At 45.4% G+C, this 26192-nt stretch overlaps 1 protein-coding gene and 3 non-coding genes across 4 annotated transcripts in view; 3 read left to right on the top strand and 1 right to left on the bottom strand.

Annotated features, from left to right (window-relative positions):
* Positions 1–26192, top strand: part of LOC126109458 (membrane-associated transporter protein-like) — a 182763-nt gene that overhangs the window by 104717 nt on the left and 51854 nt on the right. Inside the window, exon 9 of the mRNA XM_049914487.1 lies at positions 5971–6162. Coding sequence (XP_049770444.1) covers positions 5971–6162 — 192 coding nt within the window. The remainder of the gene's footprint in view (positions 1–5970; positions 6163–26192) is intronic.
* Positions 13513–13587, top strand: Trnal-caa (transfer RNA leucine (anticodon CAA)). Its single transcript has one exon. It is a non-coding gene; the product is annotated as a tRNA-Leu (tRNA).
* On the top strand, positions 23252–23324 carry Trnav-aac (transfer RNA valine (anticodon AAC)). The gene has a single exon. It is a non-coding gene; the product is annotated as a tRNA-Val (tRNA).
* On the bottom strand, positions 24305–24379 carry Trnat-ugu (transfer RNA threonine (anticodon UGU)). The gene has a single exon. It is a non-coding gene; the product is annotated as a tRNA-Thr (tRNA).

Here is a 26192-nt window from a genome sequence, read left to right as displayed (position 1 = left end):
TGCCACAGGGTAGTGTTATGGGACCATTGCTTTTCACAACATATATATAAATGACCTAGTACATAGTGTCGGAAGTTCCATGCGGCTTTTCGCGGATGATGCTGTAGTATACAGAGAAGTTGCAGTATTAGAAAATTGTAGCGAAATGCAGGAAGATCTGCAGCGGATAGGCACTTGTTGCAGGGAGTGGCAACTGACCCTTAACATAGACAAATGTAATGTATTGCGAATACATAGAAAGAAGGATCCTTTATTGTATGATTATATGATAGCGGAACAAACACTGGTAGCAGTTACATCTGTAAAATATCTGGGAGTATGCGTGCGGAACGATTTGAAGTGGAATGATCATATAAAATTAATTGTTGGTAAGGCGGGTACTAGGTTGAGTCCATCAACAAAGGAGGTGCTTACAAAACACTCGTTCGACCTATACTTGAGTATTGCTCATCAGTGTGGGATCCGTACCAGATGGGGTTGACGGAAGAGATAGAGAAGATCCAAAGGAAGAGCGGCGCGTTTCGTCACAGGGTTATTTGGTAACCGTGATAGCGTCATGGAGATGTTTAGCAAACTCAAGTGGCATACTCTGCAAGAGAGGCGCTCTGCATCGCGGTGTAGCTTGCTCGCCAGGTTTCGAGAGGGTGCGTTTCTGGATGAGGTATCGAATATATTGCTTCCCCCTACTTATACCTCCCGAGGAATGTAAAAGTAGAGAGATTCGAGCGCACACGGAGGCTTTGAGACAGTCGTTCTTCCCGCGAACCATACGCGACTGGAACAGGAAAGGGAGGTAATGACAGTGGCACGTAAAGTGCCCTCCGCCACACACCATTGGGTGGATTGCGGAGTATAAATGTAGACGTAGATGTAGTCACGGTGACAGTCTTCTGGGATTGTGCAGGGGTTATTGTCTTTGATGTTCTCTGTCGTGGTGCGACGCTCATCTCTGGAGTGCATTGTCTTACCATTACTAAACTGAAGAAACGGGTTCAGTGGATTCATCATTGCAGACGGACTTGTCCTTCGTCACGATAGTGCAAGGCCTCACACAATTCTCCGCACCCAAGAGGAGATCACAAAACTTTGGCGGACTGTTGTTCCCCATCCACGCTACGGGCCAGACCTCGCACCTTCCAGCTTCCGTCAGTTTGGCCCAGTAATGATGCACTCCATTGGAAGCAGTACTCAGACTGTGGGGAAGATACTCGTGCAGCACGATACGAGGTGCATTCAAGTTCTAAGGCCTCCGATTTTTTTTCTCCGGACTGGAAAGAGATAGAAACATGCCCATTGTTTTAAAATGAGGCCGCGTTCATTGTCAATACGTCCCAGAGATGGCAGCACCGTACGGCAGATGGAATTTTACCGCCAGCGGCTAGAATGAGAACTGTTTTAAATACTTAAAATGGCGACTTTTTCTTTACTTGAACAGCGTGCAGTCATTCGTTTTCTGAATTTTCGTTGTGTGAAACCAATTGAAATTCATCGACAGTTGAAGGAGACATGTGGTGATGGAGTTATGGATGTATCAAAAGTGCGTTTGTGGGTGTGACAGTTTAATGAAGGCAGAACATCGTGTGACAACAAACCGAAACAACCTCGGGCTCGCACAAGCCGGTCTGACGACACGATCGAGAAAGTGGAGAGAATTGTTTTGGGGGATCGCCGAATGACTGTTGAACAGATCGCCTCCAGATTTGGCATTTCTGTGGGTTCTGGGCACACAATCCTGCATGACGACCTGAAAATGCGAAAAGTGTCATCCAGGTGGGTGCCACAAATGCTGACGGACGACCACATGGCTGCCCGTGTGGCACGTTGCCGAGCAATGTTGACGCGCAACGACAGCACGAAGGGGACTTTCTTTTCGTCGGTTGTGACAATGGATGAGACGTGGATGCCAGTTTTCAATCCAGAAACAAAGCGCCAGTCAGCTCAATGGAAGCACACAGATTCACCGCCTCCGATTTTTTTTCTAATTAACTACTTACCCAAAATCGATGAAACTGACGTTACTTCTCGACGTAATCACCCTGCAGACGTACACATTTTTGACAACGCTGACGCCATGATTCCATGGCACCGGCGAAGGCTTCTTTAGGAGTCTGTTTTGACCACTGGAAAATCGCTGAGGCAATAGCAGCACGGTTGGTGAGTGTGCGGCCACGGAGAGTGTCTTTCATTGTTGGAAAAAGCCAAAAGTCACTAGGAGCCAGGTCAGGTGAGTAGGGAGCATGAGGAATCACTTCAAAGTTGTTATCACGAAGAAACTGTTGCGTAACGTTAGCTCGATGTGCGGGTGCGTTGTCTTGGTGAAACAGCACACGCGCAGCCCTTCCCGGACGTGTTTGTTGCAGTGCAGGAAGGAATTTGTGCTTCAAAACATTTTCATAGGATGCACCTGTTACCGTAGTGCCCTTTGGAACGCAATGGGTAAGGATTACGCCCTCGCTGTCCCAGAACATGGACACCATCATTTTTTCAGCACTGGCGGTTACCCAAATTTTTTTGGTGGCGGTGAATCTGTGTGCCTCCATTGAGCTGACTGGCGCTTTGTTACTGGATTGAAAAATGGCACCCACGTCTCATCCAATGTCACAATCGACGAAAAAAAGTCACATTCGTGCTGTCGTTGCGCGTCAACATTGCTCGGCAACACGCCACACGGGCAGCCGTGTGGTCGTCCGTCAGCATTCGTGGCACCCACCTGGATGACACTTTTCGCATTTTCAGGTCGTCATGCAGTATTGTGTGCACAGAACCCACAGAAATGCCAACTCTGGAGGCGATCTCTTCAACAGTCATTCGGCGATCCCCCAAAACAATTCTCTCCACTTTCTCGATCTGTCGTCAGACCTGCTTGTGCGAGCCCGAGATTGTTTCGGTTTGTTGTCCCACGATGTTCTGCCTTCATTAAACTGTCGCACCCACGAACGCACTTTCGACACATCCATAACTCCATCATCACATGTCTCCTTCAACTGTCGATGAATTTCAATTGGTTTCACACCACGCAAATTCAGAAAACGAATGATTGCACGCTGTTCAAGTAAGGAAAACGTCGCCATTTTAAGTATTTAAAACAGTTCTCATTCTCGCCGCTGGCGGTAAAATTCCATCTGCCATACGGTGTTGCCATCTCTGGGACGTATTGACAATGAACACGGCCTCATTTTAAAACAATGCGCATGTTTCTATCTCTTTCCAGTCCGGAGAAAGAAAATCGGAGGCCTTAGAACTTGAATGCACCTCGTACTGTTCTTCAGGTGGTATATGCCATCCTGAGATCAAACGATTTTGATTTGAGGACGGCATATGCCACCTGAAGGTGTTTCAGCATGGGTCGATGCCTGTTACGTCAGAACAGCTTGTGCTATTAATCTGTAAATGTAATCGTGTCATGTACTCCATGTGCACTGTTGCAGCAGTAAATCTTGAGTTAATTAGTAGTACTAGTAGTACGGTATTCTGCCTTACAGCAGGTCTTGTTGTGGGTTAAGCCTCTTCCACTTTTGTCTGCCCATAGCCAGTCTTTTCATTTCTGAGTATTTGTCTCCTCTGATATTGTCCACCATTTGATATCTTCTTTTTCCTCCCCCTTCACCATTCCCTCCATACCTTCCTTCAGTAAACAGTCCATCCTCAAACAATGTCCACTCCAGTTCCGTTTTCTCTTTCTGATGAGTTTCAGCATGTTTCTTTCTTCTTCAACTCTTCCTTATACTTCTTCATTCCTTACTCGGTCTTCCCATTTCATTCTTTCCATTCTTCTACATATCCACCTCTCTAGCGCCTCCAATCCATTTTCATCTTCCTTCCTCAATGTCCAGGTCTCCGCACCATACAGTGCAACACTCGAGATGTAACATTTGGCAAGTATTTTCCTCACATCTCTGTTTAGTGGTCCGCAAAGTAATTTCTGTTTCATCTTGAATCCTTCTTCGTTCCAGTGCAATTCTGTTCCTAATTTCTGTTGAGCAATACATATCATCCATTATCACACTTTACAAGTAATTGCAGTTATTCACTTACGCTATTTCCTCTCCCCCTATTTTCATACGGCATTTTCTCCCCTCTCCTCCTGGTGTACAGTTTTTTTTTTTTCTTCCGGCAGTTTGTAAGAAATGAGGTGGTCGTCTATAGAATGGGCTAGAGAAGGAACATTTGGAAAACACTGACAAGAAATTGGAAATTTGGGCTAAATTCCTATGGGACCAAACCGCTGAGATCATCGGTCCCTAGGCCTACACAACTACTTAGTCTAACTCAAACTAACTTACGCTAAGGAGAACACACACACCCATTCCCAAGGGAGTACTCGAGCCTCTGACTTCTGATGGGGGAAGCCGCGCGAACCGTGGCAAGGCGTCCGTATCTGTGCGGTTAACCCACTGGAGAGAATAAGAGACAGGATGATAGCACATGTATTCAGGCATCAGAGAATAACATCTATGTCACTAAAAAGAGCCATGGAGAGTAGAAATCGTAGTGGATGACACTATGACAGGGAGTGTAATATATCCAGCAAATAATACAGGACACTGGGTGCAAGTGCTACTCCAAGATAAAATACTGCCTGTTTCTTAACGGTTATGGTAAAATTCCGCATTCTGAGCCTAGAGGGACCAAACAGGTCTGACCGACCACTGTGCCATCCTCTGCCAGTGGTGTCATCAGATATGGTACGGAGGGGCACACGGTCAGCACACTGATATCCCCGTTGTCGGGTTTCTCGTTATAGCGACCGTCACTAATCGAGCTCCTAAGCTGGCCTCACAAGACTGTGTGCACTCCATACCAGTCCTCCCACCATGGAAATATCCCTGCCCGTACCAGAAATCAGACGCTGGTCCCCTGCACGACAGTCATTCGTGATGACTACTCGGCTGTGGAAGTGGACTTAATATTGATACTGTATTCCAGCTTTTTGTACTACGGACATACTGATGTAAGAGAAGTGCTGTGTGTTGATGTTTCTTCTGGTGTGTGTACACCTCCACTGGAGCGTGACGTTCCATTGTGTCGATGTTCCATGCGCAAACAATGGCCGGGTGTCAGGCTCTGCATGCAAAGATCTGGGATTCAGTCCTCACTTTTTACCTCTTATTGCTTCTTTCACCTCTGCCAATGATTTCTTAAAGTGAAAAATGCCTTATTTCCTACTGTGCTTAGGACTCTGTTAAACTGTGGGTCTACCTACAACTGGTTGGGTTCATAACATCAAAAGTCAGAGGGTGGTAGGGCATGCCGCCCCAAAATAGGGCTGTTCCTAGTAGAGCACTGTGGTCCTCAAACCAAAAGCCACGTTGTGGGCAGCTTAACTTTTCTCCTCATTTAGTGCTCAATGCCAGAATAGGCTAGCAGCAGTCTGGTCGGCACCATTTCCAGTCTTCACGTCTTTCTGCTTTCTTTTGCATTTGCTAGCAGCAACTAAACCAGACATCTTTTGTAATTTCATTTATGTACTCCAGTTGTGGACTTATTTATCTGTGGAAATGCCCCTGTATAATGGTGACTTATGATGGGTTGGTGATAGGAAATGGGCCCTTCCCTGATGACAGTGCATGCAACGCTCTCCTTGGGGCAGTACCTGCTGTCCGTCATGTGGATGCCTGACTCCCTGCGTTAGCTCTGCTTCACCAACCTATACATCTAGATATGACTTATTGTTTGGTATTGACAGAAGGTGGACCAACCACCAATGACATGCGACATCCTTACTTTGTCAGTACCTGCCATCCACTGTGTGGAAGCCTGGCTCCGAGTGTACACTCTGCCTTGTGAACCTGTAGATCTAGATGTGACTTACTGTGTGGTTCTGACTGGAGATGGGCCAACTCCTGGTGATGGAGCATGACACCCTTACTGCGGCAGCACCTGCTGCCCACTGTGGAGGCCTCGCTCCGTGTTTACGCTCTGCCTCAGCTATCCCTAGATCTAGACACAATTACGGTTTTCTTTTGACAGGAGGTGAGCCCCCCACTGGTGACAGCACACGCGACGCCCTCGCTGGGACAGTACCTGATGTCCATCGTGTGGATGCCCGGCTCTCTGCGCGTGCTCTGCCTGACCAACCTCTTCTGTTGGATGGCCCACGTCTGCTACTCCCTCTACTTCACAGACTTCGTCGGCGAGGCCGTCTTTGGCGGCGACCCTCAGGTTAGTTACTGGGTCCAGTATGGGGACTCACCCGTACCTCTATTTGTTTTCTACTCTGTCTATTCTCCTAGTAAGTTGTGCTTGGATTACTTCAATTTTGTGCAGAGTGTACATATTTTAGATTAAGTAGTGATGTTATCGTTGTTGTTGTTGTTGTTGTTGTTGTTGTTGTGGGCTTCAGTCCAGAGGCTGGTTTGATGGTGCTCTCCTTGCCACTCTATCCTGTGCAAGCTTCTTCATCTCCCAGTACCTACTGCAATCTACATCCTTCTGAATCTGCTTAGTGAATTCATCTCTTGGTCTCCCTCTACGATTTTTACCCTAAACACTGCCCTCAAGTACTAAATTTGTGATCCCTTGATGCCTCAGAACATCTCCTACCAACTGATTCCCTCTAGTCAAGTTGTGCCACAAATTTCTCCCTAATTCTATTCACTATCTCATCATTAGTTATATGGTCTACCCATCTAATCTTCAGCATTCTTCTTCAAAAGCTTCTATTCTCTTCTTGTCTAAACTATTTATCTTCCATGTTTCATTTCCATACACGGCAACACTCCATACAAATACTTTCAGAAACGACTTCCTGACGTTTAAATCTATACTCGATGTTAACAAAATTTCTCTTCTTCAGAAACGCTTTCCTTGCCATTGCCAATCTACATTTTGTATCCTCTCTACTTCGACCATCATCAGTTATTTTTGCCCCCAAATAGCAAACCTCATTTACTACTTCAAGTGTCTCATTTCCTAATCTAATTCCCTCAGCATCACCCAATTGAATTCGACTACATTCCTTTATCCTTATTTTGGTTTTGTTGATGTAGTGATAGGTTGCACAAACCACTAGTAGAGCAGTCTTTCCTCATATTATCACTATCTGGAAAAGAACTGATTTTTTTCGTGTTTTCTTCCACTTGTCTAGGAAACCAACGTACTCTATGGACACAAAATTACCTCGAACCGTTCGCTCTCCTAGATGCAAAAGCAGGAGTGCTGCAAGTAGAGCGGTGGCAATGGTGGGGTGACAGCGTCGTGCCTCTTACTCTGCCCTCCTCTCGCCTCTCCTGGGCCATCACACTTTGTTGTAAACAGGCCAGGCAGAGTGTGCTTCTAAATTAACACGTGAATATTTTGCTATACCAATCACAGCCCAGTATTTTACCAGTCATTACAAGAAAACAGCCAGCCATATAGTTTGACCTTTGTATTCCATTTCGTGCAGTATATAGTGGACCCTCATGTTAAGTTCCACCATATTATTTCCACATCTAATTTGTCTATCATATTTTTATATAACAGTAAGAAATATAGTGGCACACATGTTAGCACTAATGATCTAATTTACACGTTACGGTGAAAGCAAACTCCTATACCAACAATGTAAATCTCTGCCAACAATTAATCCATTATTTCTGAAACTATTCGAGATATCCATACCAAATTTTTAGCAGTTCAACATTTGAAGATATTTAGTTCACAGATCTAGAATTGGGAAGGTACCCCTAGTGGAAACTGAGACACAATTTTTTAAATATACGCCTGTTTATTCGAAAAACTAGTGTCTTATATAACATGCCATCAGTTACACAACTCTCAAAACACTGATTGCAGATCCATATAATCACCTCCACTACATGAGTAATTTCTACAATTTATATATTTATTGGTTCGTGAGAGAATGGGTATTTTGTCAGAAAATAAAAAATTTTAAGAAAATTCAAATTAAAGTTGTAACTCTATGGAAACACATCTCTCTTCCTAAAATACTGGTTAGAAGCAGCCTGGTTCATAGTCTGATCCTTCTTCTTCGCCTAAATTCTTCCTTCTTCTCTTCTTTCTTGCCAACTCGATCATTTCAGCCTTCTGTACCCTTAATCGGTCCACGGTTTCCAATGTTCTTCCCGTATTCTGTCCTTTACTTATGCCCAGCTGTTCCGAAACTTTTATTCTACCAGAATACCCGTCTTAGAAGGAGATAACTGCATCGCACGCACGTAATCTGAAAGTTTTTAAGCCTATAAAAACCTTTTTTGGAATCCAAGTTCACACAATATTGTTAACTGCCTCGTTAAACATTCTGTGTGTTGCTGTGGAAGCTTTTCTTTATCGAGTCGGGATTTGCTGAGTCTCTGTATATATGTTTAATGGCCTCTGTTACTGCTTCAGGTACTTAATGTCTATGTTTGAATTCACGTAGTTTGCCTGCTGCCCGTGCTCAGTATATGGTGCAGGCAGACCCAAGTTAGCTACAGGGTTAGTACCTGGAGACAGCCTGTGAAAGCATGTTGCTTACATGGTTCTTTTCCTTGCTTACCAAATCATGTGTGTTTTCTCCAATGGCTTTGCCACAGAATTCCTGAAATTCAGCAATAGCTTTATCAGTGAGCTGCCCAGCATATTTTTTACGTTCTCCATCTGATAAGTTGGTGCCGCCAAGTTTTTTTTTACAGCTGACAAAGTTGGGCTCCCACGCTTTTCTTTATGTGACCCACATTGTAGTAGGTTCATCATAGGGTTTGTTTTCTAAAACAGTGTCGAATGATTTCCGCTCTCCATGAGTATTGGGGCAAGGGGCACAGCACCCCAAAGTACCGTTATCCAAGATGGCGGCGATGATGTCATCCAAGATGGAGGCGATGACGTCATCCAAAATGGCGGCAGTGACATCATCCAAGAGGGCGGCTTTTGTCGGCAGGAAAATAGGTCTATTGGGGTACCTCCACTAACCTAACCCCCTCCCCTCCCACCCCCAGAAAAATTCAAAAGTTCAAATTCCAACAGGATAATGCATCACACCTCTACGAACTGAAGAAAATCGCAGGAAGGCAGGTCACTTGGGCTACCTCCACTAAACTAAGTCATCCGACCGCCACCTCTTCCTAGGAACTGGCACGAATTTTGAATGTTGACAGTAAAGAAAGTTCAATTTGTATATCTCTACTAACAAGGGAACCTCCCCATCGCACCCCCCTCAGATTTAGTTATGTTGGCACAGTGGATAGGCCTTGAAAAACTGAACACAGATCAATCGAGAAAACAGGAAGAAGTTGTGTGGAACTATGAAAAAAATTAGTAAAATATACAAACTGAGTAGTCCATGTGTAAGATAGGCAACATCAAGGGGAATGTGAGCTCAGGAGCGCCGTGGTCCCGTGGTTAGCGAGAGCAGCTACGGAACTAGAGGTTCTAGGTTCAAGTCTTCCCTCGAGTGAAAAGTTTAATTTTTTATTTTAAGTTTATGTGACAAACTCTTATGTTTTCATCACCTTTTTGGGAGTGATTGTCACATCCACAAGAAAACCTAAATCGGGCAAGGTAGAAGAATCTTTTTACCCATTCGCTAAGTGTACAAGTTAGGTGGGTTGACAACATATTCCTGTCATGTGACGCACATGCTGTCACCAGTGTCGTAGACAATATATCAGACGTGTTTTCCTGTGGAGGAATCGGTTGACCTATGACCTTGTGATCAAATGTTTTCGGTTCACATTGGAGAGGCATGTCCTTTTGTCTACTAATCGCATGGTTTTGCGGTGCGGTCGCAAAACACAGACACTAAACTTATTACAGTGAACAGAGACGTCAATGAACGAACGGACGGATCATAACTTTGTGAAAACAAAGAAAGTAAAATTTTCAGTCAAGGGAAGACTTGAACCACGGACTTCTCGTTCCTCAGCTATTCACGCTAACCATGGGACCACGTGCTCCTGAGCTCACATTCCCCTTGATGTTGCCTATCTTGCGCATGGACTACTCAGTTTGTATATTTTACTAATTTTTTTCATAGTTCCACACAACTTCTTCCATTTTTCTCGATTGATCTGTGTTCAGTTTTTCAAGGCCTATCCACTGTGCCAACTTATAACTAAATCTGACAGGGGGAGGGGGTGCGATGGGGAGGTTCCCTTGTAAGCTAAGAAAATCGCGGGAAGGTAGGTCACTTGAGCTACCCCCAATAACCAAAGTCACCCAACCGCCACCTCTTCCTAGGAACTGGCGCCAAGTTTGAATTTTGTTGGTAAAGAAAGGTCAATTCGCATATCTCTACTAAGCTAAGAAAATGGCTCGAAAGAAAGGACACTTCACTAACCTAAGACACCCGACCGCCACCTCCTCCTAGGGATTCACAGGAAAAGGACTCAGCCTGCACAGGGCTGGTGGAGAGAGGAAGAAGTGTACTTTATTTATTTTCGAACAATTTATTTAGCGATGGGGTATATTTATCACAGTGATACAGACCACTTGCTGTGACATGCCACACAGCATTCAGACCTGCATACTACTCCTAAATAACTCGTGTATAATGCTCTACACAAAGCACCTGCTAATTGTAAACTCTCATGCACAGCCTTCAGACATGCAAACCACTCGTAAATAATGCAATAGATTTACGTCGAGAGAGTGAAACAGCTCCTAAATTGTCAAAATAATAATCCATCTAAAAGACTCTGCAAACATGCTTGCTAATTGTCAGCTGTCGAAATCATGCACCAGTCTTTATTTAAACAATTAGAGGCAGCACCACCATCCAGTGTGTTCTCCAGAAGGTCCACACTCTAACTGACCTAGTACACAGTGCCACCACCAGAGGGCACTGTTGTCCATTCTGTGGCGTAATCCAAGATGGCAGTCATGATGTCAGCTGATAACGCAAGTACCATTATCCAAGATGGCGGCAAACAGTGTGTTCACCATTCACCATGAGGTTTGGACCTAGTACACAGTACCACCACCAAAGAGCGTTGTCATCTGTTTTGTGACATAATCTAAGATGGTGGCGGAAATGGTGGGAAAACGACCCTGCCTGTGCTGGACATAAGTTTTAATTTTGCAGGCAATGTCTCCACCACGAGATCTAAACTCCAACTAACCTAATACACAATACTGCCACCACAGGGTGCTGTCATCCATCCTGTGACATCATCCAAGATGGTGGTCTGGAGGGGGGAAATGGCGCGAAAATGACTCAGCCTGCGCTGGGCTGCTGGATAGAGTAAGGAAGGAGTGTACTTTATTTATTTTGGAACAATTTATTTAGGAATGGAGTATATTTATCACAACGACACAAAACACATTCTTGGGGTCACACGACACAGCCCACAGACCTGTAAACTACTCCTAAATAATGCTCCACAGACACACAAACAGCTCCTAATTTACCTAAATACACTCCTGGAAATTGAAATAAGAACACCGTGAATTCATTGTCCCAGGAAGGGGAAACTTTATTGACACATTCCTGGGGTCAGATACATCACATGATCACACTGACAGAACCACAGGCACATAGACACAGGCAACAGAGCACGCACAATGTCGGCACTAGTACAGTGTATATCCACCTTTCGCAGCAATGCAGGCTGCTATTCTCCCATGGAGACGATCGTAGAGATGCTGGATGTAGTCCTGTGGAACGGCTTGCCATGCCATTTCCACCTGGCGCCTCAGTTGCACCAGCGTTCGTGCTGGACGTGCAGACCGCGTGAGACGACGCTTCATCCAGTCCCAAACATGCTCAATGGGGGACAGATCCGGAGATCTTGCTGGCCAGGGTAGTTGACTTACACCTTCTAGAGCACGTTGGGTGGCACGGGATACGTGCGGACGTGCATTGTCCTGTTGGAACAGCAAGTTCCCTTGCCGGTCTAGGAATGGTAGAACGATGGGTTCGATGACGGTTTGGATGTACCGTGCACTATTCAGTGTCCCCTCGACGATCACCAGTGGTGTACGGCCAGTGTAGGAGATCGCTCCCCACACCATGATGCCGGGTGTTGGCCCTGTGTGCCTCGGTCGTATGCAGTCCTGATTGTGGCGCTCACCTGCACGGCGCCAAACACGCATACGACCATCATTGGCACCAAGGCAGAAGCGACTCTCATCGCTGAAGACGACACGTCTCCATTCGTCCCTCCATTCACGCCTGTCGCGACACCACTGGAGGCGGGCTGCACGATGTTGGGGCGTGAGCGGAAGACGGCCTAACGGTGTGCGGGACCGTAGCCCAGCTTCATGGAGACGGTTGCGAATGGTCCTCGCCGATACCCCAGGAGCGACAGTGTCCCTAATTTGCTGGGAAGTGGCGGTGCGGTCCCCTACGGCACTGCGTAGGATCCTACGGTCTTGGCGTGCATCCGTGCGTCGCTGCGGTCCGGTCGCAGGTCGAAGGGGAACGTGCACCTTCCGCCGACCACTGGCGACAACATCGATGTACTGTGGAGACCTCACGCCCCACGTGTTGAGCAATTCGGCGGTACGTCCACCCGGCCTACCGCATGCCCAGTATACGCCCTCGCTCAAAGTCCGTCAACTGCACATACGGTTCACGTCCACGCTGTCGCGGCATGCTACCAGTGTTAAAGACTGCGATGGAGCTCCGTATGCCACGGCAAACTGGCTGACACTGACGGCGGCGGTGCACAAATGCTGCGCAGCTAGCGCCATTCGACAGCCAACACCGCGGTTCCTGGTGTGTCCGCTGTGCCGTGCGTGTGATCATTGCTTGTACAGCCCTCTCGCAGTGTCCGGAGCAAGTATGGTGGGTCTGACACACCGGTGTCAATGTGTTCTTTTTTCCATTTCCAGGAGAGTAATTTCAGTACAGACATGGAGACTACTCCTAAATGATGCAGAACACAGATGTGCAGACATGAAATCAACTCATAAAGTGCCCAATTAATGCATATCACAGCCTACAGACCTGCTGGCAAAATAATGCAACAGACGGACAATCAATGTACTCAAACACCGTCTGCCATCCCCTGTCCAGTAGACCACACACGAGGCTGCGTGCAGCCCCACAAAGTGACGGAGCCGTCAGCTGTCAAACCACGCATAGATGCCCGCATGCATGAGGCAGCGACATCCCTTTCGCACTTGATACCTGAGAAATTCCTCTGGAAATATGTGTTCGCCTAGGCACAGTTGCTGATCCGACCAGGCGGGAGCGCAGACGCTCCAGGGATGCACACGCAGTCACAGCCATAACCTGCCTCAGGGCGCAGGTGAAAGTTGCCTCTATTTTCGGGTATAGAGTCAGCGTTATACTGACGTCACAGAACTCCATGGATCGCTCACGCTCCTCCCATATGCGAGACACCTCCGGGCCGCACGTGTCCTTACCACTGATGACAGAGTAAGTAGCACAGGTAAAATTGTGATTTTTCACTCTGCAGCAGCGTGTGCGCTGATATGAAACTTCCTGGCAGATTAAAACTGTGTGCCAGACTGAGACTCGGGACCTCTGCCTTTCGCGGGCAAGTGCTCTACCAACTGAGCTACCCAAGCACGACTCTCGCCCCGCTTACTGGCAGAAGTAAAGCTGTGAGGACGGGGCATGAGTTGTGCTTGGGTAGCTCAGTTGGTAGAGCAGTTGCCCACAAAAGGCAAAGGTCCCGAGTTCGAGTCTCGGTCCGGCATACAGTTTTAATCTGCCAGAAAGTTTCATATCAGCGCACACTCCGCTGCAGAGTGAAAATCTCATTCTGGAAACATCCCCTAGTCTGTGGCTAAGCCATGTCTCCGTAATAGCCTTTCTTTCAGGAGTGCTAGTTCTGTAAGGTTAGCAGGAGAGCTTCTGTAAAATTTGGAAGGTAGGAGACGAGGTACTGGCAGAAGTAAAGCTGTGAGGACGGGGCGTGAGTCGTGCTTGGGTAGCTCAGTCGGTAGAGCACTTGCCCGCGAAAGGCAAAGGTCCCAAGTTCGAGTCTCGTTCCGGCACACAGTTTAGACAGACTGATCAGTGACTGATGTTCGTGACAGAATCGAGCTCGGTCGTTCAGTATGAACCAGTAGATGTCACTGCAGTCTTTGCAATTTGCACACGGTATCGTGTCTCTTCATAGTGGTAATATTCTAAATTAATTTCGTGGCAAAGTAACGTTTTTCAACATCAGCAAATTATCAAACATGAGCGTTTCATATTAATTGCATCCCAAAATTTCTCATTGTCATTAGAATATTGTTCGTCAAAAATTCTATGTCATGTATTTGATTTGAATGGTCATGTTTATTTTTGTGCACGAGAATGAGGGAACCTGTGAAATAATTCGTGCACAGAATTTCCGGATGGGAATAAGATTAGAAAAACACTCCACATCATCGCCAGTAGCATGGGAATTACTGTAGAGAGACTGTGGAATTGCAACCTTCGAAGAATCGAAGACCAAAATTGAAAAAGAATCTAATTCACGATCTGTAAAGTGGCATACTTGGCAGTACCGAGAATCGAACCTCGAACCTGGGTCTGCCACATGACTGACCACTAAGCTATGGAGCCAGACAAACCTTCAGATTAGAAGTCAAGTGTTTACTGACTGAACCACCGAATTCGTCAGGCACAAATGTTTAAATATACGCGTTCAGTAGTTTACTAATAGAGGAGGCTGTTTCTTTCTGTAAAACTCATGGAAGTTACGAGAAATAAGTTGGCAGGGGTTCCCAGTGGCAGTAGGTCTCGTACTCTGAGGGTCCCGTTCAAACCCAGTTATGTATACAGAGTGCTCTGTAATTCCTATTAAAAACTTGATACAGCTCCCGAAAAACGTTTAATGAACAAAGTAAGAGCATATGGACTATCAGACAAATTGTGTGATTGGATTGAAGAGTTCCTAGATAACAGAACGCAGCATGTCATTCTCAATGGAAAGAAGTCTTCCGATGTAAGAGTGATTTCAGGTGTGCCGCAGGGGAGTGTCGTAGGACCGTTGCTATTCACAATATATATAAATGACCTTGTGGATAACATCGCAAGATCACTGAGGCTTTTTGCGGATGATGCTGTAGTATATCGAGAGGTTGTAACAGTGGAAAATTCTACTGAAATGCAGGAGGATCTGCAACGAATTGACGCATGGTGCAGGGAACGGCAATTGAATCTGAGTGTAGACAAGTGTAATGTACTGCGGACACATAGAAAGAAAGGTCCTTTATCATTTAGCTACAATATAGCAGGTCAGCAACTGGAAGCAGTTAAGTCCATAAATTATCTGGGATTACGCATTAGGAGTCATTTAAAATGGAATGATCATATAAAGTTGATCGTCGGTAAAGCAGATGCCAGACTGAGATTCATTGGAAGAATCCTAAGGAAATGCAATCCGAAAACAAAGGAAGTAGGTTACAGTACACTTGTTCGCCCATTGCTTGAATATTGCTCAGCAGTGTGGGATCCGTACCAGATAGGGTTGATAGAAGAGATAGAGAAGATCCAACGGAGAGCAGCGCATTTCATTACAGGATCAGTTAGTAATCGTGAAAGCGTTACGGAGATGATAGATAAACGCCAGTGGAAGACTCTGCAAGAGAGACGCTCAGTAGCTCGGTACGGGCTTTTGTTGATGTTTCGAGAACATACCTTCATCGAGGAGTCAAGCAGTATATTGCTCCCTCCTACGTATATCTCGCGAAGAGACCATGAGGATAAAATCAGAGAGATTAGAGCCCACACAGAGACATACCGACAATCCTTCTTTCCACGAACAATACGAGACTGGAATAGAAGGGAGAACCGATAGAGGTACTCAAGGTACCCTCCGCCACACACCGTCAGGTGGCTTGCGGAGTATAGATGTAGATGTAGAGGTAGAGGGGAACGACAATATTTTGAAGTGGAACCCATATTCGGAAATGTACCGTTTCGTAGCTAAAGCCGTTTGAAAACATTTTGCTAGTCTGGAACCGCAAGACCGCTACGGTCGCAGGTTCGAATCCTGCCTCGGGCATGGATGTTTGTGATGTCCTTAGATTAGTTAGGTTTAACTAGTTCTAAGTTCTAGGGGACTAATGACCTCAGCAGTTGAGTCCCATAGTGCTCAGAGCCATTTGAATCATGTTTGCTATGTAGGTACGCAACAGGTGGGGGTTGCTTACGTTGGATCGACTGATGTCATTTGACATGTATCCTACCTCTCTGACCTGGTTACAGCCTCATTCACGTATCTGTGATGTTACAGCAACTTGGGTGGGTACACGTTTGCAGGATACACCGACACGGTCCTTCTGTCTGGCGAAGCTCGCGGAAATGGAGCTGTTCGTCGCCTTTACAAGATCGTTCTGTTCAAAGTCCGACTCCACCGCGTACCCTTTCCGCCACAATTACGCAACGGCTTCGAGAAAAGGGTAGCTACTCCGTCAGCAGGCGAGAGTGTGGTGCTTCAAGAAAACGCCGCCCACCTGATATTGGTGCGGTTTCTTTGATTATTATTGAGTGGAACTGTAAAACAAGTTACGTGCAGGGCCACGACTAATAAATTATTTGTAAGAGTGGTGGTGTTACCTATAGGTTTTCAAATGGCTGTAGCACTGAACGGTAGCTTTGTGTTCCAGTTCAAGATACTATGTACTCAGCCCGCTCTATAAGTTCTAGAAGTGTGTAACGGGAAGATCAGAGCACACAGCAGAGATGATAATAATAATAATAATAATAATAATAATAATACTGGAACAGAACCATTATAACAGATAAAACAACACCACATAACAAACCTGACATCATACTCACCAATAAAAAGAAGAAATTAACACAACTAATCGAAATATCCATACCCAATACAACAAATATACAGAAGAAAACAGGAGAAAAAATTGAAAAATACATCCAACTGGCTGAGGAAGTCAAGGACATGTGGCATCAGGATAAAGTTGACATTATACCAATTATACTATCAACTACAGGAGTCATACCACACAATATCCACCAGTACATCAACGCAATACAGCTACATCCAAACGTATATATACAACTACAGAAATCCGTAATTATTGATACATGTTCAATAACCCGAAAGTTCCTAAATACAATGTAACATATACCGTACAGTTAAAAGGAAGTCACGCTTGATGAAGGGCCGCGTCACTTTCCATTTTTAACCAGACCTAAGGTCTGAGAAGAATAGAAATAATAATAATAATAATAAAACCAAGGAGAAGACCAAGGAGACTCATTAAGTCCTTTCTGGTTCTGCCTTGCTCTGAACCCACTATCCAACATGCTAATTAATACAAATTATGGATAAAATTTTACTGGAACATACCAACACAAAATCCCATATTTGCTATACATGGATGATCTAAAACTACTGGCGGCAACAAATCAACAACTCAACCAATTACTAAAGATAACAGAAGTATTCAGCAATGATATAAATATGGCTTTTGGAACAGACAAATGTAAGAAAAATAGCATAGTCAAGGGAAAACACACTAAACAAGAAGATTACATATTGGATAACCACAGCGACTGCATAGAAGCGATGGAAAAAACAGATGCCTATAAATATCTAGCATACAGACAAAAAATAGGAATAGATAATACAAATATTAAAGAAGAACTAAAAGAAAAATATAGACAAAGACTAACAAAAATACGGAAAACAGAATTGACAGCAAGAAACAAGACAAAAGCTATAATTACTTATGCTATACCAATATTGACCTATTCATTTGGAGTAGTGAAGGAGTAACACAGACCTAGAAGCACTCAATACACTTACACGATCACAATGCCACAAATATAGAATACATCACATACATTCAGCAACAGAAAGATTCACATTAAGCAGAAAGGAAGGAGGAAGGGGATTCATCGACATAAAAAACCTACATTATGGACAGGTAGACAATTTAAGAAAAATCTTTCTAGAACGAGCAGAAACTAGCAAAATACACAAAGAAATCACTCATATAAGTACATCGGCTACACCACTGCAATTTCATAACCACTTCTACAACCCTCTAGATCACATAACATCAACAGATACGAAGAAAGTAAATTGGAAAAAGAAAACACTACATGGCAAACACCCGTATCATCTAACACAGCCACACATCGATCAAGACGCATCCAACACATGGCTAAGAAAAGGCAATATATACAATGAGACGGAAGGATTCGTGATTGCAATACAGGATTAAACAATAAACACTAGATATTACAGCAAGCATATTATTAAAGATCCCAATACCACAACAGATAAATGCAGATTTTGCAAACAACAAATAGAAACAGTAGATCACATCACAAGCGGATGAACAATACTAGCAAATACAGAATACCCCAGAAGACATGACAGTGTAGCAAAAATAATACATCAACAGCTTGCCTTACAACATAAACTTATAAAACAACACGTTCCCACATACAAGTATGCACCACAAAATGTACTGGAGAATGATGAATACAAATTATACTGGAACCGAACCATTATAACAGATAAAACAACACCACATAACAAACCTGACATCATACTCACCAATAAAAAGAAGAAATTAACACAACTAATCGAAATAACCATACCCAATACAACAAATATACAAAAGAAAACAGGAGAAAAAATTGAAAAATACATCCAACTGGCTGAGGAAGTCAAGGACATGTGGCATCAGGATAAAGTTGACATTATACCAATTATACTATCAACTACAGGAGTCATACCACACAATATCCACCAGTACATCAATGCAATACAGCTACATCCAAACTTATATATATACAACTACAGAAATCCGTAATTATTGATACATGTTCAACCACCCGAAAGTTCCTAAATGCAATATAACATATACCGTACAGTTAAAAGGAAGTCACGCTTGATCAAGTTCCGCATCACTTTCCATTTTTGACCAGACATAACGTCTGAGAAAAGAAAGAAAGAAAGAAGAATAATAATAATAATAATTTTGTGTGGCTCAAAGGCACCCCTTTTGCAGCTCGCGTGTCCCCAACTTATCACAGTTATCCAACTGGCGAAAAAGGACCTACAGTTTATAGTGGAATCCAAACCACATGTTGGTTCTGTCATCTCCTCATGTAGAGGTAAATGCTACGTTGAAATGAAGACTGAGGGATCCACAGTCTGACCCAGATTGAAAACCGCACTCTCTCAGTTTCCAGGCGTGTACTTTACCCATAGAGCACCAGAACCGATGTGTACGTACAAAAACTGTGGCGCAACATAGGTGTTACAAAGTTTTTTTCTACAACGACATAATGTGGTGTGATAATTTTTTATCTTATTTATGCTACAGCAGACAACTTGAAATTTAGCAGAAATGGTTTTCAGAAAACTTTCCTTCCTCATCGATGACTGTGCAGAGTCTTGAACCCAATTCTGTTCAAATGTGTGTGAAATCTTATGGGACTTAACTGCTAAGGTCATCAGTCCCTAAGTTTACACAGTACTTAACCTAAATTATCCTAAGGACAAACACACACCCCCATGCGCCGGGACCAGCCGCACAGTCTATGACTGCAGCGCCTTAGACCGCTCTGCCCCAATTTCGTGATGAATTACTGACGATCACGATTTTCGACTGCACGAATCTTTCTGGAAATTCATGTCTGAAGGTCCTGGAGTGTCGCAGGTGCACGTTCAAATACAACGTCCGTCAGAAAATCCCAAAATAAATAATGATACGGATCAAGATCGGGACTGTAAGCGGGCCATTCCACATTGCGTCCAGCAGCTCGAACGTGCGGATTCATAGTACTGCAGTTGGGGCAGCTCCGTTTGTTGACTTTCCCACGGAGAAGGACGTGTACTTGATCAATAAACCTGATCTTTAACTACTGTTCCATTTTCCGAAGGACTCATTCATCTCGTTTGCAAAAGAATATCGCTGCTCCACATCACTGGCCTTCGAAAGCTAAATTTTATAAGGGCAAATACACTCCTGGAAATGGAAAAAAGAACACATTGACACCGGTGTGTCAGACCCACCATACTTGCTCCGGACACTGCGAGAGGGCTGTACAAGCAATGATCACACGCACGGCACAGCGGACACACCAGGAACCGCGGTGTTGGCCGTCGAATGGCGCTAGCTGCGCAGCATTTGTGCACCGCCGCCGTCAGTGTCAGCCAGTTTGCCGTGGCATTCGGAGCTCCATCGCAGTCTTTAACACTGGTAGCATGCCGCGACAGCGTGGACGTGAACCGTATGTGCAGCTGACGGACTTTGAGCGAGGGCGTCTAGTGGGCATGCGGGAGGCCGGGTGGACGTACCGCCGAATTGCTCAACACGTGGAGCGTGAGGTCTCCACAGTACAACGATGTTGTCGCCAGTGGTCGGCGGAAGGTGCACGTGCCCGTCGACCTGGGACCGGACCGCAGCGACGCACGGATGCACGCCAAGACCGTAGGATCCTACGCAGTGCCGTAGGGGACCGCACCGCCACTTCCCAGCAAATTAGGGACACTGTTGCTCCTGGGGTATCGGCGAGGACCATTCGCAACCGTCTCCATGAAGCTGGGCTACGGTCCCGCACACCGTTAGGCCGTCTTCCGCTCACGCCCCAACATCGTGCAGCCCGCCTCCAGTGGTGTCGCGACAGGCGTGAATGGAGGGACGAATGGAGACGTGTCGTCTTCAGCGATGAGAGTCGCTTCTGCCTTGGTGCCAATGATGGTCGTATGCGTGTTTGGCGCCGTGCAGGTGAGCGCCACAATCAGGACTGCATACGACCGAGGCACACAGGGCCAACACCCGGCATCATGGTGTGGGGAGCGATCTCCTACACTGGCCGTACACCACTGGTGATCGTCGAGGGGACACTGAATAGTGCACAGTACATCCAAACCGTCATCGAACCCATCGTTCTACCATTCCTAGACCGGCAAGGGAACTTGCTGTTCCAACAGGACAATGCACGTCCGCATGTATCCCGTGCCACCCAACGTGCTCTAGAAGGTGTAAGTCAACTACCCTGGCCAGCAAGATCTCCGGATCTGTCCCCCATTGAGCATGTTTGGGACTGGATGAAGCGCCGTCTCACACGGTCTGCACGTCCAGCACGAACGCTGGTCCAACTGAGGCGCCAGGTGGAAATGGCATGGCAAGCCGTTCCACAGGACTACATCCAGCATCTCTACGATCGTCTCCATGGGAGAATAGCAGCCTGCATTGCTGCGAAAGGTGGATATACACTGTACTAGTGCCGACATTGTGCATGCTCTGTTGCCTGTGTCTATGAGCCTATGGTTCTGTCAGAGTGATCATGTGATGTATCTGACCCTTCCTGGGACAATGAAGTCATGGTGTTCTTATTTCAATTTCCAGGAGTGTATTAATTTGTTTCATTATTCTCAGGAGAGAGAGTCGTGACATGCTGAGTCGCAGTGCCGAATGTCTTTCCGACGTAGTGGGCTCCTCATCAATTAGGGTTCGCACTCGTTCCACATTCTCCAGCGTTTCAGCTGAATCTGGTCTTCCTGAGCGGCCCTTCATTGAGTTATGCAGGAATCAAGTCTTTTCAAAAAGCGTCAACAACCTGTAAAAATACAAGGAAAGCATCGCACAAAATCTGTATTGGAAGAGGCTTAAATTTTGTCACCACAGTTGGACACCCTTTCAGTTCTGTAGTCTCAAGGAGAAGTGTTCATTCCGGATGGAGCTGTTCTCGAATCAAATGTGCTGTCGAATGCGCGTCTCACCGTAACGATAGATACAGAATTTGTGTGTCATGTACAGGGTTATTACAAATGATTGAAGCAATTTCACAGCTCTACAATAACTTTATTATTTGAGATATTTTCACAATGCTTTGCACACACATACAAAAACTCAAAACTTTTTTTAGGCATTCACAAATGTTCGATATGTGCCCCTTTAGTGATTCGGCAGACATCAAGCCGATAATCAAGTTCCTCCCACACTCGGCGCAGCATGTCCCCATCAATGAGTTCGAAAGCATCGTTGATGCGAGCTCGCAGTTCTGGCACGTTTCTTGGTAGAGGAGGTTTAAACACTGAATCTTTCACGTAACGCCACAGAAAGAAATCGCATGGGGTTAAGTCGGGAGAGCGTGGAGGCCATGACATGAATTGCTGATCATGATCTCCACCACGACCGATCCATCGGTTTTCCAATCTCCTGTTTAAGAAATGCCGAACATCATGATGGAATTGCGGTGGAGCACCATCTTGTTGATAGATGAAGTCGGCGCTGTCGGTCTCCAGTTGTGGCATGAGCCAATTTTCCGCGGGCTACGCGTGAAACTTGCCCGCACTTCATTTCCCCTTACAGAGGCATCCAGAAGCTTTAAACTGCGCATACCATCGCCGAATGGAGTTAGCAGTTGGTGGATCTTTGTTGAACTTCGTCCAGAAGTGTCGTTGCACTGTTATGACTGACTGATGTGAGTGCATTTCAAACACGACATACGCTTTCTCGGCTCCTGTCGCCATTTTGTCTCACTGCGCTCTCGAGCACTCCGACCGCAGAAACCTGAAGTGCGGCTTCAGCCGAACAAAACTTTATGAGTTTTTCTACGTATCTGTAGTGTGTCGTAACCATATGTCAATGAATGGAGCTACAGTGAATTTATGAAATCGCTTCAATCATTTGTAATAGCGCTGTATTTACTACGATAATGATCGAAGCAGACGAAATGAATTAAAACTTGTGGTGCGGCTGGGACTCTAACACGGGTCTTCTTGCTTGCTAGGCAGAAATGTGAACCATTACACCACCGCAGTACGGTGGTCAAAATTGCTGCACGAACTACCTAAGCTGACTGCCCTCACCAACACAAACTTCAATTAATTTTTCCCTTACATATTGTCAGGGCTCTCCGATATTGGTAAGCTCCCCAGCATTGGACGTAATGGGATGTCCTTGTACCATTCGTGATCTTATAGATATTATCAAATATTTCCCCGAGTCATTTAAGTCTATTATCTACGATAATGATCGAAGCAGACGAAATGAATTAAAGTTTGTGCTGTGGCTGGGTCTCGAACCCGGGTATTCTTACTTGCTAAGCAGAAATGCTAACCATTACACCAGCGCAGCACAATGGTCAACATTGCTGCACGAACTAGCTAAGGTGAGAGCCCTCTCCAACACAAACTTCAATTCATTTTTCCCTATGATCATTATAGTAGATAATAAAAAGAGACTTAAATGACTGAGGAAAACATTTAATTATAAGATCTATAATATCACCAATGGTACAAGGACGTCCCATTACGTCCAATGCTGGGGTGCTTGCCAATATGGGAGAGCCCTGGCAGCAGTGACAATATGTAAGGGAAAAATTAATTGAAGTGTGTGTTGGGGAGGGCACTCGGCTTACGTAGTTCGTGCTGTGGTGGTATAATGGTCAGCATTTCTGCCTAACAACCAAGAAGACCCGGGTTCGAGTCCCGGCCGCAGCACAAATTTTAATTCATTTCCTCTGCTTCGACCATTATCGTAGATAATAAAAAGAGACTCAAATGTCTCAGAGAACATTTAATTGTATGATGTATTTACGATAAACAGACGCTGTTCGTGCTTCCTTTATAAAAAGGTGTGGGGGGGGGGGGGGAGGAGGAGTTGGACACTACTGTTTAACGTGCCGCCGACAAGCTGGCGTTAGGGAATGATGGATAAGCCAGACAGGCCGCGCCCTTTCAAAGGAACAGTCTCGGCATTTGCCTGAAGCGATTCAGGGAAATCACGGAGAACTTAAATCGGGACGGTCGGATGCGGATTTGGGTCGTCGTCCTCCGGAATACGAGTCCATCGTGCCGACCACTGACCCAGCTGCGTCGCTCGGTCTGAAATGTGAAATGAGGCGCTGTTGAGCGAGCTGTAGAATTTTCACAGGTGCCATACAACAATGTCACGAGGAGACTCGTTTATGGCATACTACTGAATCACAGTAGGCAAACACTTTGTAACACCTATTTTGCGCCCCTCTGTAGTTCACCTGTAGGTTACGGTGAGTCAGTTTGCGAGTATCGAAATACAAGAGGCGTTTGAAAAGTCCGTGCAAAGTCCGAGAGTGGCACCACCGGCGCGAATTGAGGTCATCACACTAACTTTCAGCCATATTGGTGTATTTCTTGATGTTTGGCATTCGTGTGAATCAAGGAAGGCGGGTGATTCTCAAAAAATTGACGAATAAGAATTTCGTGTGGTGATTAAACATTACTTTATGAAAGGCAAAACGTCTCAGGAGACTAAAGAGAAGCTTGATATACATTACAGTGAGCGGATTCAAAATTTTCGGAGTGGCCATACGGGCACAAGTGATGCTGAACGTTCTGGACGCCCTGTGGAGGTTACCACTCCAGAAATCATTACAATGAAATGAACACCCTTAGCTGCTTACAGGCGTTGGCATACGTCAACGGGGACAGATGAAAATGTGTGCCCTGACCGGGACTCGAACCCGGGATCGCCTGCTTACATGGCAGACGCTCTATCCATCTGAGCCACCGAGGACACAGAGGATAGCGCGACTGCAGGGATTTATCTCTGACACGCCTCCTGCGAAACCCACATTCTCAACGTAGTGTCCCGCACTACATTCGTAGTGCCCCCGCCCATTATATTCCTTACTCGCGGCGCGTTGCCGATCCCCGTAAGGGTTCGGGCACTTTTTGTGCATTCCCACAGAAGAAGAAGATGGTCAAGTGGCCGGTGAGCCTTTATATATATACTAAGATGGTATCTGCTTTCGGCTCAGATGGATAGAGCGTCTGCCATGTAAGCAGGAGATTCCGGGTTCGAGTCCCGGTCGGGGCACACATTTTCATCTGCCCCGTTGACGTATGTCAACGCCTGTAAGCAGCTAAGGGTGTTCATTTCATTGTAATTTCATTCTAACGAGCTGCATGGTGACCGATGGTATCTGTTCTTTCGGACATGTCCGAAAGAACAGATACCATATTAGTATATATCCGGAAATCATTGATAAAATCCATGATATGGTGATGGATGACAGAAGAGTTAAGGTGCGTGAGATTGATAGTGCTGTGGGCATCTCGAATGAACGGGTACATAATATTTTGCATAAACATTTGGACATGAGAAAGCTATCCGAAAGATGGGTTCCGCGATTGCTCATGCTTGACCAAAAACGGAATCGTGTTATTGTTGCAAGGATTGTTTGCAGCTGTTCAGGAAGAATCCGCAGGACTTTAAGCGTCGTTTCGTCACTGTGGATGAAACGTGGATACATTACTATACTCCTGAGACCAAACAATAATCTAAACAATGGGTTACCAAGGGAGAATATGCACCAAAAAAGGCGAAGATCAGTCCTTCGGCAGGAAAGGTTGTGGCGACTGTCTTTTGGGATTCGCAAGGGATAATCCTCATCGACTATCTCGTAAAGGGTAAAACTATTACACGTACATATTATTCATCGTTACTGGACCGTTTGAAAACCGAGCTGCAAGAAAAAACGCCGGCTATTGAACTGCAAAAATGTCGTTTTCCATCACGACAATGCACCAGCACACACTTCAGCAGCTGTGGACGGAAAATTAATGGAAATAGGATTCCAACTCGTTTCACATCCCTTCTATTCTCCATACTTGGCTCCCTTGGACTACTATTTGTTCCCCAATTTGAAGAAATGGCTGGTGGGACAACGATTTTATTGAAATGAGGATGTGATTGCAGCAATTGGACAATTCCTATTGTTCGGAAGGGATCAACAAATTACAACAGCTTTGGACAAAGAGTATAAGTCTAAAACGAGACTATGTCGAAAAATGAAAAAAGGTTTACCCCAAACACGTAAGTAGTTTTTATTTTTGCTCGGAGTTTTCAAACTCCCCTCGTATGTGACACACGTGCTTCGATTGCATTGACTTAGAAGCTTAACTGCTAAGGGGCCACAGAACTCAGGGTGTGACATAAATTCCAACTCGATACGTCGACCCTTTCACGAGAAAAGGGTTCAAATGGCTCTGAGCACTATGGGACTTAACATCTGTGGTCATCAGTCCCCTAGAACTTAGAACTACTTAAACCTAACTAACCTAAGAACATCACACACATCCATGCCCGAGGCAGGATTCGAACCTGCGACCATAGCAGTCGCGTGGTTCCGGACTGAGCACCTAGAACTGCGAGACAACCACGGCCGGCATGAGAGAAGGGGGTCTTAGGTGTCGGACACGCAGACAACCGAATGATCCCATAAGCGTTCCGTTTCTAACGATTGATTTTTTTTTCTTTATTTCCCATCTGGTACAGGTAGGCCAGCAGCGGCACATTACGCCGCTCTTCGGTCACAGACAAAAACT

The sequence above is a fragment of the Schistocerca cancellata genome, chromosome 12 (assembly GCF_023864275.1).
Source record: "Schistocerca cancellata isolate TAMUIC-IGC-003103 chromosome 12, iqSchCanc2.1, whole genome shotgun sequence".
In the NCBI taxonomy this organism is placed as follows: Eukaryota; Metazoa; Arthropoda; class Insecta; order Orthoptera; family Acrididae; genus Schistocerca; species Schistocerca cancellata.
The sequence above is the reverse complement of the archived record's forward strand: the minus strand, read 5'-3'. Positions and strand labels throughout refer to the sequence as shown.